An 18848-nucleotide genomic window follows, 5' to 3' on the forward strand; every position below is an offset into this window, starting at 1 on the left:
TTTAATACAGAATTAGTAATGCCCACATATAATGTGCATCCTTACTTTTTCCTCAAAACTTTGGGCAAAAAAGTACCCATTACACACAACAAAATATGGAAAATTGCATCTTAGGGAGCTCTATGGAAAGAGGAAACAGAACTGACTCACAAGCCAGGGGAAGTTTGATCACTAACAAGGCATGTATCTTTGGAAATTGTTCAAATTCTACAGGAAATGAAAGAGTCACATCAGATCACTTTTAGTTTCTTAGTATAATTATTTTAAAAAAGTTTAATTAGTATATACTTAAGCATAAATGTTCACTGGAATATTTCCTCATTTTTAAAGCCACCAACGTAAAACACTTTTGGATGGGAAAGTATTTTATCAGCAACCATCTAACAATTCAGAAAATCTAACAGAAATCAGCAATAAGCTCAAAGAGATTGTCCCTAATGTTCAAAGTCCCTGTTTCTGGCCAGTAAGCAGTTTGCCACAGTCTAAAGGCAGTAATGGGTTTGCTTCCCAACTAGTGCAATATGATGTAGGAGTTTCAGATAAACAGTAACCCATGGGCTACAAAATATTGGGAAATAATGTTCAAGGTACACTGGATCCTGTACAGTAGGACTTCTTAGAATCTTTAGTGCACTACAGCACACTGTCAATCTCTAAATGGGTTACTATTGTTAGGGAACTTAAAATTCCATTTTACTGACCCAGTGTTTCTCACACTTCTTTGCCTCAGAATCTGTATTTCCCATAGGATCACCTGTTCTCAATGTAAATGGCTAGAATATTGGGGGGATACAGAAAGTCTAAAACGTTCATAATTGAACTTGCTCCTGGAACCTAACACTAAACACTGAGTTCACTAACTACTTCAAAACAAAAACAAAAACAAAACACACAAAACAACAACAACAAAAAAAAACCTATTATGTCCACATAGGACACTGTTACACCCTTCAGACATTATAATAAAATATGCTTCACAGAAAGTACCATTTTAAAAATATTTGTAACTAGGAGTAATGGGAACATCAATTTCTCTCCCTGACTTCTCTGCTTCCCATACTTATGAGGACTCCAATCAACAACACTTCTGAAATAAGATTTAAAAGTACACATCCTACAGTATCAAGACTTTAACTTGCAATCCTTGACAAATTGGTATTTCCACTCTTCATGTTCCTGGTTCTTTTCTTTAATTGTGACCAGTTTTTACTTCACAGCCTTACTCTATCTCTAACATATGCCTGCAAAGGTGGGAACCATGTTTTAAATATTTCTTTTTCAATATTCCTCCTTTCAACTCTTAAAAGTTTCTTTTCTCTCATATTTAATTTCGCCATCAGTTAAAGAAAGGGATTCCTAAAGTTTTTTCCACTTCTTAAAGGCTGTTTCTGTGATTCGCTTCCTCCTGATAGATGAATCCAAGCTTTAACAAAAGCAAATTTACTCCGCAGCACCATCTAGTGGAATAATTAAGAACCAAAATTTGAACCAAATACACACACATACACAAATACCAAAAAGGACTACCTTTGTGGATTACTCTAATCATGTTTTTTTTAAATGCACTTATTTACTGAATACACTCTTTGCTGGGTGCTATGCTAACTTCTTTACACACATTATTTTAACTTTCATGAAAAAAATAGGTACTTAATGTCTACTTTACAGAAAATGATGTTCCTAATGTTACACAGTTAACAAGCTATGATTCCGTAGTACTGCTTCCTACTCTGTAACAAAATATCCATCATCTATAAAAGCTACCAAATTATTTTAAGTAGAATATATACATTGACAACTATAATTCAGAGTTTCAAGGTCATCTTTGTTTGATGCACATTTTTTTTTTTATAAGAGGCTTCTCAGTGTCTATGGCAATTGAGTTTGTGGAACCAGATGCTGAAAGCTTCTGAAGGAACTGTGTTGTGTGGTAAGAAGTTCAAAGTTGGGAAAATCAACTCCAGGTGTCAAAGAGGAAAAACAAATTTTGACTCAAGCAGGAGTTGACAGTAATTTTTGTAGTGCTTCCCCTTTATCAGGACTGTGAGTTCCAAAGGAGGTTCTTATTGCCCAGTTGTGAGGAATACATTTGGTCAAGACCAAAGCTGAATTTTATATTATTCTCAATTCCTAGCTCATTCTTTTTCAGTGGTTGTCTTTCATTAAGAATACATTATAAAAGAGGTAAGTGTGAGCTCTAAGGACACTTGAGATTCCATGCAGAACCTGACTACCAGTCAAGAATTATGGGAAAGGAGTTCCACTTTCAGGCAGTGGCATCCCAGAGGAACAGAGAATAAGAAACTGTTCTTCAATAGTATTCAAATGCTCTGGTGAGCAAAATGATTGAGCTGAGGAACAATTATGTAAGTGGTTATACCTTAATTTGAAATTCATGAATGCATAAAATGGCTACTTCCTACAGAATATTAAGCTTTTCAATTTCTTGTAACAACTATTTAAAATTTAGCATTTGGTGCATTGCTCTCATACTCCCTTGCTTTTATATCATTGAGTCTTTTATCCTCAGCTTTGTTATGACATCTGAAAACATATATCCAAGCTTGTTAGAACTGAAGGTAAAGTATTAGTAAACAGATTGGTGAGGACAGAAGAAACATCTTGTATTTCAGAGGATGACTTCAGGCTAACCATACTTTAACGGTGTAGGTGGTTTTGGGTTATTTTTTTCCAATTCTTGAATTCTCAGTTCTTCGTTGATAGCCACGGTCCCTAAAGCAGGGGTCCTCTAACTTTTTAAACAGGGGGCCAGTTCACTATCCCTCAGACTGTTGGAGGGCTGGACTATAGTTTTAAAAAAAACAACTATGAACAAATTCCTATGCACACTGCACATATCTTATTTTGAAGTAAAAAAACGAAACGGAAACAAATATAATCACACCGCCTCATGTGGCCCACAGGACGCAGTTTGAGGACCTCTGCTTAAGTCTTCTGCATTTAAGTGGGCTCTATAAAGTTTTCTTTGTTGTTAGTTTTTTTAAAAAAAGAAATTAAATTATCTCTTGTGATGTCTAAATTAATCAAATTATTAAATAAAATGGGAAACTTAAAACCTGAGTTCACTTTAAACTCTAAGAAAACAAGGAAACTGGAGGAATGAGAGTTTGAAGAAATAGTTATAATAAAGAAACTACTAAGCTTTTTAAAATAAATCTTTTTAAAAAACAAAATTATATAATTCTGGGATCAAATTACAAGTATACAATGTGTCAAATTTTAGCAGACATGATTAAAGAGGAAGATAAACAGGTATTTTTCAAGGACAGAGCATTACCTAAGTAGTTACAATTTATGTTAAATCTATTGTTTAATACATAGTTATAAATCTTATAGATGATGCACAAAGAATACTGAATTTCTCAATTAAATAATTCTGTATTACCGTTTGTTTGGCTTTTTGTAGTTCTATTTTGAGATCACTACATTCTTTTCTTATTAGTTCCAGCTCTTGTTCCAAACCATGAATCTTCAGGTCACAGCTCAATTTTTCTACCTCCCAATTTGATGAAGGTGGATTTAAATTCCTCATCACTACAAAAAGGATGGATATCAAAATTATTATCTTCACTTTCTACACTGATTGCAATTCTAAAAAGGTTATGCTGGTAAAATGTAGACAAAAGAAAAACTAGTATAATTCCTTTCAAAGATCTGGGCTACTGAGAATAAAAATTGAACAATCTTATTTTAGAATATATTATTCACCTCATGTCTGATTTTCTATATGTTAAAGTTCTAATCTGTCAGTCCGAAATTTTAAAAAATACTGCACTAAAATTAAGCATATACTAAAATTGTAGAGATTAATAACTATACTCAAGATTTAGACAGTAATAAAAATAATAAACTGAGATTCAGCAAATCATTCCATCAAGTCCCCTCAGAATATAAACTCTGACCAACGAAGCTAAAACATGATCTCAAAACACTTTTATTGATAAACATGACACTGCAGAAACTCAATATAAGTGGCTACTACTTTGCCCTTGACTTAGTACTGTAGTCTCTCTACAAACAGCCCCAACTAGCTACCACAAGAGATCTTATCTCAAACTCTCAAAAGTTCATCAGAGGTTTACTCTAACTAGAATGTTCATGGCAATGGGGTATTATCTAAATCCCCTAGACCTAACTTTGCAATCCAATCTCTCCTTTGTACCTTTTAACAACCTTCAGACAGAAAAAGTATTTATAATTCAAACTACTCCATGATCGTAACTGTGGGCAAGATGTTCAAGAAGAGGGAAATACCAGGACGTACCAGTGGGATAGAAGTGTTGACTCCTACTACTTTTTACTTTAGAGATTCTATTCCTTTCCTCCTCTACTTCACCATAAACTAATCCTGAATAAAACACATCAAATTTTCTCTAGGAAAACTATATAATTTATTGCTAAGGAAAAGTTAAAAGGAGTTGATAATATGTGAAAGTAGAAAAGAAAAATTAACATAAGCCTAAAAATGTTTAGATTTAAGGCTTAATTACATAGATGTAGAAAACTGATGATATAAAACATAAATGGAAAAATGTATTAATTCTATTAGAATATTTATAACAAGTAAGTGGCATACCCTGCTGAGTTTCCACCTCTGTCCTTAGCTGTAGGAGTTCTACTTCTTTAGATTGTAGCTGTTCATTCAATACTTTCAAAGATTCAGAGTTGTCTTTATTCTAGTTAAGCAGGGAAAATGCCAAATTACATTCAATAAAACTTATAGGTTGGTATTATATCATTTTTTAGATAAATATTGAAAAAACTCATTCTAGCCTTTAAAAACCAAGTAAAAAAATAAACTCAAGTTTCTCACTAATTTCTTTTTTTCCTACCATAGAATATCATTTTTCTTTTTTTAAAAAATATGATAATTCTACCATGTTATGATTTTTCAGAATAAGTTAGTGGTGTCATATGTATTTAAGTCCTAAACATCATCACATACCAAGTATTTACTTTGTACAGAAATAACTTACAAATATTATTAAAAATTTCAGTTCTGCCTTTAGCATGTACATTTTAAAACTTTAATTACTAAATACAGTTAACTTATTTCTAATTTTAAACCTCTTGAAAGACAAAACAAATTTGCAATATAAAGATGTCATTCTTTTCAAACTGACTTACCATTTTATCCAATTTGCTCTTCAGATTATCTCTATCAATGCAAACCTCTCGATATGCATGATAGGCCTTATTTACTTGTTCTCGTCCCACAGAACTTGTTTCTTCATCTAATCGAGCTCCAATAAGCTAACAGTATGAAATGAGAGTAGAAAGCTTAAGAAAATGTTAGACAGAAAAAAAATAAAGTCAGTATTCTGATGGTTCTGTATCTTAATTTTTATAATGGAGAGATAAAGCCAGGACTATAGTTAGCTGGATATTTCATTCTCATGCAATAAATCTTTAATTAAGAAAGCAAAGGACTGAAGAATATTTTTAAAAGACTATTCTATGCTTTTACTTACTAGTATTTTAAATTTCATAGTACATGTTTTATAATATATTAAGCTATCACAATCACAACAGAGTACACCATTCTTTTGAGCTGCTTAAGTGTTTTCCAATTCAGTAGTATCTAATTTCCATCATTGGAAAAAGTAACAAATTAAGGCATAATTGATTTTTTGAGGAATAGATGTGTTAGTTCATTAAATCTTGTATTATTCCAGAATAAGAATAAAATTGTTGGTTACAAAGTACAGAAATATTTCCAATGTTAACTATACACCAAATCAATGAACTTTAAATAAATACAGCTAAAAGCTCTAAAATGTTACCTTTTCTCACCCTATTCCAGTATGTTACAAATTAACATTAACAATGTTAAGAATTAATGAATTCTTTTAACTTAATCAACATTAACTTAATCAACATTAAGTTAAAAGAATTCATTCAAGTGCAAAGAAATTATGATTATTTTTTACAACTGACTCCTCCTTCTATTACCTTACAAGCAGCAGCTTCCCCAAAGGCTAAAGGAGATGGATTCTTGGCAAAGAGGAAATGAATTATCCTGTATAGAAAAACTTAAGTTTTTTTTTTTTACACAGATTTGAAAATTCTGAATAAAATACACACAGCTATGAAGGTAAGGCAATCTGAAAAAAGAAGGAAGGAAAATATTTGCAATTTAACTTCTCCAAGTTGTTTAATACTCTCTACAAATATTCACCAAGCCCATGCTATGTGAAATACAGTATAACAGACCAGAATTTTGAGATTAGCAGTTAGTTATTATCCTTGAAATTTAGTATAATCATGAAGACAAAAAATATTAAAATTTGAATTATTCCTTATGTTATATATTATAAAGAAGATATAAGATAAAATTACCTTTTCTTCCAAAAATCTTATTCTTTTCTTTAACAATGAGTTCTCCTTTTCTGAATCCTTAAGTCGTTTTTTGATGTCTTCATATGCAGTGACAAGGGCAAAATGTGAAGCAACGGACTCATCTCCTGAATATATTGAAATTGGAGTCACTGTGTCTCTTCTATTGGCTTTTTCATGGTTCAGAATGCAGATATCATCTTCTACCATTGTATCCATGACAGCTATTGTTTAAAAGAAAAAAAAATACATGCAAATGTCTCACCAAATAAATGAGCAGGAAAAAAAGATATATTTAGAATAACGTGAATGTTGGGGCAATGTTTTAAAACTCCCTTTTTGGCTGGGCAGGGTAGCTCACACCTATAATCCTAGCTAGCACTCTGGGAGGCCAGTGGGTGGATCACCTGAGCAAGAGAAAGCCCAAAAATAGAAAAACTAGTGGGGCAGTGTGGCAGGCACCTCCCCAGCTATTGGGAAGGCTAAGGTAAGAGGATCACTCAAACCCAGATTTGAGGCTGCCGTGAGCTATGACACCACAGCAATAGTTTCCAATATTATACATTTCCAAAAATTCTTTGAGTATAATTCATTATAATACATTATGAAAGTTTTAACTCATACTTTACTATATTCTTTCCGAACCAGTAATTGGTTATATGTGTTGTAGTCACAACAGAAGACTAACACACTGACACGAGGGCCAACTGTATGACAGTACCATGCACTACACTCATTTAATATTATCTCATTTAATCATTCAAACAATTCCATAAGGTAGGTGTCATCTACATTTTATAAGTAGACCTTTATAAAGTGAAGTAATTTGCCCACTATAATCTAGAACATATACCAGATCTGTTTAGTTCATCATTGTGTCCCCAACTCACCACTATGTAAGTTGCTCAATAAATACTGATTACTGAATGAAGAGTAGATACAGTAGGATTAAAATCAAACTCTGACTGAAAAACCTAAGAGAAGAGGTCGTTCTCATTATCTATGAAAAATATACTTGCTCTGTATATCTACTTTTGCTTTTAGGTTCAGCATTATTTCCCCATCTGAGTTGTGTTCTTGAAAAACAGGATGAAAGGAGAATTGTGGCTGAAACCTTTTAAGACCTCACGGGAAAAACAAAGCAATAGGGTACTGATAGACATATAGGAGAACCTAAAAAGTCCTCTAATTTTTTTTTTTTTAGTTTAAAATAAAACACTAAATATAGTATCCGAATTAAACTATCCACAGATTTCACATATATTAGTAATTAGTAATATATGGAAATTTTTTTTACTATCCCCTGCTGAAATAAAATTTGTTCACTTACTAGTGTCAGTTACTATTCAAGAACATTACAGATGAAGAAATTGAAGTAGAAGGAATTTAAGTATCTTTTTCCAAAGTAACAAAGTAGAGAGTTGAGATGTAAACACTGGCAACCTAAGTAGAGAATCCATGTTTCGCTATGCCTGCTTTCTTCCATAACATCTGATGTCCTTCCCTGTGTCAATTAATACCTATAAAATTTGTTTTGCTTTATTTCAAATGACATGGACACTAACAAAGGGTTTTGACTGTATCCTTTTGGGTGTGGTTTTTATCATTATATTTTCAGTTTCTAATTGTAAATAATAATTTCATATTGATCTCAACCAAAGCTAGAGTTTCAAGCGTCTAAGTAATTCGGGTCTACCTAGGATTAAATGAAAGGTAGCAGAAATAAATATGCATACTGCATGCCTTGAGTAAGTAGGTGAAACCTGCCATCTAGTCAATTTTCACCAATATCAATGTAACATTTTTTTAATTACATAGGACAACTCCTACTGTACAGTTAGAATCTTTCTGTTTATGAAGTCCAGAAACAAGAATGAACTATGGGGCGGCGCCTGTGGCTCAGTCGGTAAGGTGCCGGTGAACCCGGCCCCAGCCAAACTGCAAAAAAAAAAAAAAACCAAAAAATAGCCGGGCGTTGTGGCGGGCGCCTATAGTCCCAGCTACTCGGGAGGCTGAGGCAAGAGAATCGCTTAAGCCCATGAGTTGGAAGTTGCTGTGAGCTGTGTGAGGCCACGGCACTCTACTGAGGGCCATAAAGTGAGACTTTGTCTCTACAAAAAAAAAAAAAAAAAAAAAGAATGAACTATGTTACCTACTATACACCAAAAAAGTGATAGACTTTCATAACCATAACTAACTGCTTCTGATACAAGTTGCACTTTCTCCTAATAATAAAGAGTTCAAGGTTTCTTCCTCTAAAGAGAAGACTTTTCCATCTCTCGATTCAACTCTATTTCAAAATAATAGCAAACATCAATCCTGGGGCTAGCTGAAATTCTCATTCCTTCCTTGCTAATGTGAGTTACTCTCATATTGCAAACTAAAAGTACACAAATGTATCTCCATATAAAACTCTTATACAAATATACAGTATCTTACAAGTAGAATAAGTGGTAGGATGCATTCTAGTTTACGGAGGTAAAATTGTGCCCATAGCAGACATGTGATTTAAGTAACTCAACCAAAAGGGCAAGATGTATTCTACTTGAGTAATTTTTTTTCTACAGATACCTGAAACAAGCAATAGACATAAACTGCTCTACATAGTCAAAACAGATATCCCACAGTCTGAACACTTTAAGGTTCAGAGCCTGGGTACTTTAGCTTTATACAAAGTTTTAACTAGCTCAGCTGTGTAATTTTCTTGTTTGTTCATTTATTATGTTTTTTTTTTTCATGGAACAATCATTTACTCTGTAAGAAAAATCAAGTGTAACAGCTGTGCAGAAAAATAATTATTATGCTATAAAGGTAGGTGATATATTTGAAACAATAAAGAATGCTATGGGATCAGAGGAAAGGGAAAAGAAATAGTTTTCAAAACAATACCACAAAAGATCAAATGACTCTTAAGCCTCTATTCTTAAAGTGAAGATGGTTATTTTCATTGTATTGTACTTACTTCACTTAAACCAGCAGTTCTCAACCTTTGGGTCGCAGCATTAGGAAGGATTACACCTGCGGTGCATCTTACAATGGTATATGTGAAACTTAGTAAATGTGGAATGTAAATGTCTTAGCACAATAACTAAGAAAATGCCAGGAAGACTATGTTAACCAGTGTGATGAAAATGTGTCAAACGGTCTATGAAACTAGTGTATGGTGCCCCATGATCACATTAATATACACAGCTATGATTTAATAAAAAAAAAAAAATTAATTAAAAAAAAAAAGGAAGGTTGAAACCACCGAAACCTTTATAGTTTGCTAACTCCCAGCAAGGAGAACAAGTTCAAAGACCTGAGTGTGGGGTGAAGGGTTGAGAAGGGGAGGGGCAGGAAATGAGATCAGACAGAGAGACTGCAAACAAACTGAGAAGGTTCTTTATGATAGACTACGGATTTGTAAAATATTAAAAAGACAGACCTGGACATAATTAAAGAGTATGAAGAATACTTACATATATTTATTAAGAAAATATTCACAATCAAATGAACTTAGCATTGTGCCAAATGTTTAGTAATATTAACCCACTGAATTTTCATGACTACCTCATAAGGTAGAAAATCTTATTAAACCCATTTCACAGAGGAGAAAACTGGAACATGGAAAGGTCATGAAGCTTAGCCAAGATTAGTATGTAGCAGAAGCACCTGGATTTCACAGCCTGAGCTATTATTAATTTTCCCTCCCCAATGAATCTTTTATAAAACCTTATATTCATCAAGATCAGAAGGCTTGTAAGTACTTTAGATGGAAGGGAGTGTACTGATATAACAATGTCACAATTAATGCCACATGATAACGAGTCATTTTTACAAAGATAAAATGAGCAGTCAGACTCATTCATATGTAAGGTTATAATTATTTTATATATTTTTATCTGTTGAATTTATTTACAAAGCATGAAAAAGTTGCCTTTGTGTGGTCTTTCTCTAAATGTAAGAAAACATTATTTGCATAAAAATATTTTTCAAGTTATATACCATTATTCTATATATTTATTCTATACACTATAAACACTACCTGGAACACAGTAGAAAGCAGCATGAAAGCACCAGCAAGAGAAAAGAAATCTACTAGCACCACAGATATACATCAGGTTTTGCTCCATTTAAAAATAATTGTCATTTAAATTTGTTATAAAAATGAAAATTTTAGGCAGGTGCGAAGAAGCTGGCAGGAGTCCGGGCTGGGGTCGGGTTTGAAGGCTCGTTTGGCTTTAGAGGCTGTGATACAGCTGTTCGGATTCGACCGCCAGGCAGAAAGCGATTCCAAAGGGCCAGGACAACAAAGAAGCCCGCAAGATTCCCAATGGTGTCCATAACTTTCAAGCAGAGCCGCAGCGACAGGTTCTACAGCACCCGTTGCTGCGGCTGTTGCCATGTCTGCACGGGGACGATTATCTTGGGGACCTGGTACATGGGGGTGAACCTATTGATGGCAATATTGCTGACAGTGGAGGTGACTCATCCAAACTCCATGCCAGCTGTCAACATTCAGTATGAAGTCATTGGTAATTACTATTCATCTGAGAGAATGGCTGATAATGCCTGTGTTCTTTTTGCCGTCTCTGTTCTTATGTTTATAATCAGTTCAATGCTGGTATATGGAGCAATTTCTTATCAAGTGGGTTGGCTGATTCCATTCTTCTGTTACTGACTTTTTGACTTCGTTCTCAGTTGCCTGGTTGCTATCAGTTCTCTCACTTATTTACCAAGAATCAAAGAATATCTGGATCTTACCTGATTTTCCCTACAAAGATGACCTCCTGGCATTGGATTCCAGCTGCCTCCTGTTCATTGTTCTCGTGTTCTTTGTCTTGTTCATCATTTTTAAGGCTTATCTAATCAACTGAGTTTGGAACTGCTATAAGTACATCAACAACAGAAATGTGCCAGAAATTGCTGTGCACCCTGCCTTTGAAGCACCTCCTCAGTATGTTTTTCCAACCTATGAAATGGCTGTGAAGATGCCTGAGAAAGAACCACCACCTCCTTACCTACCTGCCTGAAGAAATTCTGCCTTTGACAATAAATCCTATACCAGCAAAAAAAAAAAAAAAGAAAATTTTAATTTCTATCACTGCAAAAATAAATATGAAATCACAATTATCTGAATATTAATACTTATCATATTAGACTGTATAAACCAGTACTAGAGATTAAAAGCTAAAGGGCCAGGGAAATGAGATCTTAGAAAGGAACCAAATAAAACAAGGCAGATATCGCATTATATTTACTACTATACTGAAGGGAATACTTTCAGCAAAGTAACAAAGTAGCTATGTATCGCTTTTGTTTTTATTACATATGCAAGCAGCTTTCACCATTCTTTAAATTTATTTCTACAGAGAAGAAAAGGGAGCTGCAGCATATGCTTCACAATAAAGATTCAGTTTTACAAACTTTTCTTGTGATGAAATATCTTTTTGTATGTATCCAAATCAGCTAATCCACAAAGTTTGATCTTCTGGTGAAACAGTAAACAGGTAGCTGGTTATCATTAATACTTAACAAATTACACCAAGCTAGTTATAACATTTAACATTTGAGGAAACTTTCCTATACTTTATTTAATCTTATTTGCCATAATTTAAATTTTTTAAAATAACATACCTATGTTTACATTAATCTTTTAAAAAAATGACTACTATGAGTGGAGTATCATTATCAAAAATGAGAATTACCAAAAGATTAAACAGTATTTTAAACAGTCTAGCAAGAAATGATCACTTTCAAACTTAATGAATGTTAAATCATGTCCCCAAACAAAGTTAATCAATAAAAAACACAAAATTCAATAAATATATTACCCAGGGGCACGCCAACCTTTTAAAAGGCTGGAGATGACCTACTAAGCAGTGTTTGACTAATGTGTAGAATACTTTAGAATTGCTTGAAGTTCTATTTAAAAATGTTGACTGCTAGGCTCTACCACAGATCTATGCAAATCAAAGTATCTGGGTTGAAAATCACGAACTGCATTTTCAATAAGCACCCTGAGTGATTTTAAGTCCCATTCCAAATTCACAATCACAAATCTGAAGAGAACACAGCTAAGTAGCTACTACATGATTTACAGAATTCCGATTATAACTAGCACTCTTGAACATTTATAGGCATTGGTGAATTCTTTTAACTTTTGCATGGAGATTTTTGATTTTAATATTATATTAAAAGAAAATAATCTCACATTTATCTTCATTTCATCACAATAATATTGTAGAGTTATATACATGTATAGTGTATTTATAGGCAAATGTATCTATAAGTAGTCATGCAATCATTTTATACATTTGGCAACTAAATTTTGCTTCTTCTTAAGGGCTAAGTAATAGAATTAGAAAGGGTTAGGCCAGAGACTGTGGTTCATGCCTGTAATCTTAGCACTTTGGGAAGCCAAGGCCAGTGGATTGCTTGAGCTCAGGAGTTCAAGACCAGCCTAAACCAGAGCCAGACCTCATGTCCACTAAAAACAAAAAAACTAGCTAGGTATGGTGGCACACGTCTGTAGTTCTAGGTACTTGGGAGGCTGAGGCAGGAGGGGATTGCTTGAACCCAGGAGTTTGAGGGTGCTATAAGCTAGGCCAATGGCCGGGCACTCTACCCAGGGCAACAAAGTGAAGACTATGTCTCAAAAAAAAAAAAAAAAAAAAAAAGAGAGAGAAAGAATTGAGGTAAAAGATGTTGATAATTGTTGTTGAGAACTGAATTTCCTAAGAATAATAAAGAGAAAGAAAGTGTTAGATAAGGCGGATAGAAAAGAGAATAGTAATGCCTGAAGGTTGGGTAAAAACAGAGGAATAAAAGATTCAAACATTATTAACCAGGATTATTTTAGAAGATCTTACAATCAACACTAAGAGGACTCTCGGTTCTTCACATAGTACATAATGGGGTTTTGAAATAGTTGAAAATGTATCTTCTGACACCAGATTGGTCTTTTTCCTAAGAACAAATATAATTATCCTGTCATGTTTCATCATCACTGTATCTACCATTTATTAACCACTTACCTAACTACATTCCATACGCCAGGCACTAATGATTTTACATGCCATGCACTTTTCTATTTTTTAGGTAGGTACTATTATCTCAGTTTATGAACAAAGTCTTAAAAATTTAAATATCTTACCTATAGCTACATAACTAATCAGTGGCAAAGCTAGGATATAAACCCAGACAAGCTGCTTTTTAAAATCTACACTTTTAATAATATTCTAAGATGTGACACAAAATGGTTTCTAATTTTCCTAATAAGAATCTGGGATGAGAGAGATTAAAGATGGTGGCTAAGTAACAGCTTCCCTGCAACTGGGAACAGCGAGTCTGGGGAGACAAGACTCCAGGCATCTCTGGCCAGTGGGATCTGCCGATAATCATCCCTTTGAGGATACAGGGAGCCAGCAAGGGACTTCTGGACCCCAAAAGGAGGACAAAAACAGTGGAAAACTGGCAAGTGGTTGCGTGTGTTTGATCAACCTAATCACACCGGCAACTGTTAAGTACAAGCAGCAGTGAGACTGCAAACGGGAAAGACCTTACCTGTGAACCGTTTGGGTGTTCTTGGACTTGGCACTCAGTTCAACTGCCGTGGGGAGAGCTTGAGCAGTGTGGAGAACTTTGGGCATTGTCTGGGGCCCCAGACTGAGCCACTGAGCTGGGTGCAGGAAGCCATTGTGAAAGAACCACCCCGGCAAGCTCCACCCTCAGGGTCTCAGAGCAAGGATTGGGCGGGTCAAAGTAACCTACTGACTGAGCAGCCTAAAGGCGGGGACTGAGCTGCCTTACAGCCTTAATCCTTAGGGGCAGAGTGAGACGGTTTTGGCACACTGGAGCCTTGGGCTGTTGCCCTGGGTAGAGTGCCCTGACGACATAGCTCATAGCAACTTCAAACTCCAGGGCTTGGCACCACCCAGACCTCCACAAGAGTTGTGCAGTGACCCCCGACCCGTGACCCACACCCACTGGGCCTCCGCATTCCCTGACCAGGAACTGCGGGAGCCACGCAACCCTGTGTCCTCCCGGCTTCCACACTAGCCCGTTCATCTGGACAGGGACTCTGGTAGCTGCGTGCCCTTTGGAGCCCTCCCTGTCTCTGCGCAGAGCTCTTCTCCTGGCCAGAGACTGCTGGAGCCTTGGGCTCTCTGTGCCAAAGTCACTGGGCGCCTGGCACTCCCAGAACCGTGCACACCACCCCCAGCCCTGTTTCTGGATCTGGGTGTGTCACAAACCAGAGCTGCTTCCACAACCAGAACTCCCTAGCTAGAGCAGCCCCAGAGGAACTACACAGGGTCACTCCCTACAAAGAACCAGCAACAATAGAGTGATCCTGCTGGGGTCTAATCTTGGAGAGACACCTCCCCAACTCTGAGGACGGCCAGAGGCAATGGTGAGAAACAATCATGAGGCGAAATCAATAGAAAAACTCTGGAAATACGAATAATCAGAGTAGATCAACTCCCCCAAGGATCAATGGGGCAGAAACAGCACAAGACCCCATGCACAAACAAATAGCTGATATGTCAGAAATTGAATTCAGGATCTCGATAGCAAATAAGATCGAATTACAATTTCAAAAGTTATTTCAAGAATTCAATCGATTCAAAGATGAAATGACCAAAGATTTCGACACATTGAGACAACAAGTTTCATCCCTAAAAGATCTGAGAAACACAGTAGAATCCCTCAGTAACAGAATGGAGCAAGCAGAAGAATGGATTTCTGACATTGAACACAAAGCTTTGAAAGGCTCCCAAACCCTCAAAGAAGAAGAGAAATGGAGAGCAAAAACAGACCACTCTCTCAGAGAGCTCTCGGATAATTTGAAGAAAACCAATATTCATCTTATAGGGGTCCCTGAAAGTGATGAAGTGGCTTCACAAGGCACAGAGTCTCTTTTCCATAAGATTATGAAGGAGAACTTTCCAGACATGCCAAGAGATTCCGAAATTCAGATAGCAGACAGTTTCAGAACTCCAGCACGACTCAACCCAAATAAGACATCCCTCAGACACATCATAATCAATTTCACTAAAGTTAATATGAAGGAGAAAATTCTGAAAGCTGCCAGATGAAAGAAAACCATTACCTACAAGGGGAAGAATATCAGAATAACTGCAGATCTCTCTGCTGAAACCTTTCAAGCTAGAAGAGGATGGTCATCGACTTTTAATCTTCTAAAACAAAATAACTTTCAACCCAGGATCCTGTACCCAGGATCCTGTACCACTCATTTATGACGGAGAAATTAAATACTTCAACGACATTCACATGTTGAAGAAATTTGCCACAACTAAACCAGCTCTCCAGGACATTCTTAGACCTATCCTCCATAAAGACCAGCGTAATTCTCCACCACAAAAGTAAACCCACCCAAAAAATTCTTGATCAAATTCCAACTTCCACAGTTGCAAAAGGATTAAAAATGTCCACCGGTCTCTCGAAAGGCTTATCAATACTCTCAATTAATGTGAATGGTTTAAATTGTCCTCTAAAGAGGCATAGGTTGGCAGACTGGATACAAAAACTCAAGCCAGATATCTGCTGTATCCGAGAATCATATCTTACATTAAAAGATAAATATAGACTCAAGGTGAAGGGATGGTCATCTACATTCCAGGCAAATGGAAAGCAGAAAAAAGTAGGCGTTGCAATCCTGTTCGCAGACGCAATAGACTTTAAACCAACCAAAATAATTAAGGATAAGGATGGACACTTCATATTTGTTAAAGATAATAATCAATATGATGAGATCTCAATTATTAATATGTATGCACCCAACCACAATGCACCTCAATTTATAAGAGAAACTCTAACAGACATGAGCAACTCGATTTCCTCCACTTCCATAGTAGTTGGAGATTTTAACAGCCCTTTAGCTGTCCTGGATAGATCCTCCAAAAAGAAGCTAAGCAAAGAAATTTTAGATTTAAACTCAACCATTCAACATCTGGACTTAACAGACATCTATAGAACATTTCATCCCCCAAAAACTGAATACACATTCATCTCATCAGCCCACGGAACATACTCCAAAATCGACCACATCCTAGGCCACAAATCTAACCTCAGCAAATTTCAAAAAATAGACATTATTCCTTGCATCTTCTCAGACCATCATGGAATAAAAGTTGAACTAAATAACAACAGGAACCTGCATTCCCATACAAAAACATGGAAGCTAAACAACTTTATGCTGAAGGATACATGGGCTATAGACGAGATTAAGAAGGAAATCACCATATTTTTGGAACAAAACAACAATCAAGACACAAATTACCAGAACCTCTGGGATACTGCAAAGGCAGTCCTAAGAGGGAAATTTATAGCACTGCAAGCCTTCCTCAAGAAAATGGAAAGAGAGGAAGTCAAGTCCATCTCAAGCAACTGGACAAAGAAGAACACTTCAACCCAAAACACAGCAGAAGAAAAGAAATAACCAAAATCAGAGCAGGATTAAATGAAATTGAAAACAAAAGAATTCTACAAGAGATCAATAAATCCAAAAGCTGATTTTTTGAAAAGATCAATAAAATAGATAAACCTTTGGCCAACCTAACCAGGAAAAAAAGAGTAAAATCTCTAATTTCATCAATCAGAAATGGTAATTATGAAATAACAACAGACCCCTCAGAAATTCAAAAAATCCTTAACGAATACTACAAGAAACTCTACTCTCACAAATATGAAAATCTGAAAGAAATCGACCAATACCTGGAAGCACGCAACCTACCAAGACTTAGCCAGAATGAAGTGGAAATGTTGAGCAGACCTATATCAAGATCTGAAATAGCATCAACTGTACAAAATCTCCCTAAAAAGAAAAGCCCAGGACCAGATGGCTTTACGTCAGAATTCTACCAAACATTTAAAGAAGAACTAGTACCTATACTACTAAACCTCTTCCAAAATATAGAAAAAGAAAGAATATTACCCAGGACATTCTATGAAGCAAACATCACCTTGATCCCCAAACCAGGGGAAGACCCAACAAGAAAAGAAAATTATAGACCAATATCAATAATGAATATAGATGCTAAAATACTCAATAAGATCTTAACAAACAGAATCCAACAACACATCAAAAAAATTATACACCATGACCAAGTCGGATTTATCCCAGGGTCTCAAGGCTGGTTCAATATACGTAAATCTATAAATGGAATTCAACACATAAACAAACTTAAAAATAAAGACCATATGATTCTTTCAATTGACGCAGAAAAAGCTTTTGATAATATCCAGCATCCCTTCATGATCAGAGCACTTAAGAAAACTGGTATAGAAGGGACATTTCTTAAACTAATAGAGGCCATCTACAGCAAACCCACAGCCAATATCATATTGAATGGAGTTAAATTGAAATCATTTCCACTTAGATCAGGAACCAGGCAAGGTTGCCCACTGTCTCCATTGCTCTTTAACATTGTAATGGAAGTTTTAGCCATTGCAATTAGGGAAGAAAAGGCGATCAAGGGTATCCACATAGGGTCAGAGGAAATCAAACTTTCACTCTTCGCAGATGATATGATCGTATATCCGGAAAACACTAGGGATTCTACTGCAAAACTTTTAGAAGTGATCAAGGAATATAGCAATGTCTCAGGCTACAAAATCAACACCCATAAATCTGTAGCCTTTATATATACCAACAATAACCAAGCCGAACAAACAGTCAAGGACTCTATTCCTTTCACAGTAGTGCCAAAGAAGATGAAGTATTTGGGAGTATACCTAACAAAGGACGTGAAAGATCTCTACAAAGAGAACTATGAAACTCTAAGAAAAGAAATAGCCAAAGATGTTAACAGATGGAAAAACATACCATGCTCCTGGCTGGGAAGAATCAACATTGTTAAAATGTCCATACTACCCAAAGCAATATATAATTTTAATGCAATTCCTATTATAGCTCCATTGTCATACTTTAAAGATCTTGAAAAAATAATACTTCATTTTGTATGGAATCAAAAAAACCTCGAATAGCCAAAACATTACTGAGCAATAAAAACAAAGCAGGAGGAATCACGCTACCAGACCTGAGACTGTACTATAAATCCATAGTGATCAAAACAGCATGGTACTGGCACAAAAGCAGAGAAGTAGATGTCTGGAACAGAATAGAGAACCAAGAGATGGATCCAGCTACTTACCGTTATTTGATGTTTGACAAGCCAATTAAAAAACATTCGGTGGGGACAAGATTCCCTATTTAACAAATGGTGCTGGGTAAACTGGCTGGCAACCTGTAGAAGACTGAAACTGGACCCACACCTTTCACCATTAACTAAGATAGACTCTCACTGGATAAAAGATTTAAACTTAAGACATGAAACTATAAAAATACTTGAAGAAAGTGCAGGGAAAACTCTTGAAGGAATCGGCCTGGGTGAATATTTTATGAGGAGGACTCCCCAGGCAATTGAAGCAGCATCAAAAATACACTACTGGGACCTGATCAAACTAAAAAGCTTCTGCACAGCCAA

General features: G+C 35.6%; 1 protein-coding gene and 1 pseudogene across 4 annotated transcripts in view; one reads left to right on the forward strand and one right to left on the reverse strand.

The window, feature by feature from the left end:
- AZI2 (5-azacytidine induced 2) overlaps positions 1–18848 on the reverse strand; it is a 37821-nt gene that overhangs the window by 14296 nt on the left and 4677 nt on the right. The window contains exons 2-6 of one of the 3 annotated variants that reach the window (XM_053599449.1): positions 11365–11398; positions 6361–6581; positions 5149–5274; positions 4598–4697; positions 3407–3555 (exon numbers count right to left, since the gene is read on the reverse strand). In XM_053599449.1, the coding sequence (XP_053455424.1) occupies positions 3407–3555; positions 4598–4697; positions 5149–5274; positions 6361–6576 (591 nt within the window). In that variant the 5' untranslated portion in view covers positions 6577–6581; positions 11365–11398. Of the gene's footprint in view, positions 1–3406; positions 3556–4597; positions 4698–5148; positions 5302–6360; positions 6582–11364; positions 11399–18848 lie in introns of those variants that run through there. The other 2 variants (XM_053599448.1, XM_053599450.1) reach the window with 2 other exon arrangements.
- On the forward strand, positions 10526–11372 carry LOC128591748 (lysosomal-associated transmembrane protein 4A-like; annotated as a pseudogene). Its single transcript, XR_008381647.1, has one exon. The product of XR_008381647.1 is annotated as a lysosomal-associated transmembrane protein 4A-like (transcript).

This window comes from Nycticebus coucang, chromosome 8, assembly GCF_027406575.1.
Source record: "Nycticebus coucang isolate mNycCou1 chromosome 8, mNycCou1.pri, whole genome shotgun sequence".
Lineage (NCBI taxonomy): Eukaryota > Metazoa > Chordata > Mammalia > Primates > Lorisidae > Nycticebus > Nycticebus coucang.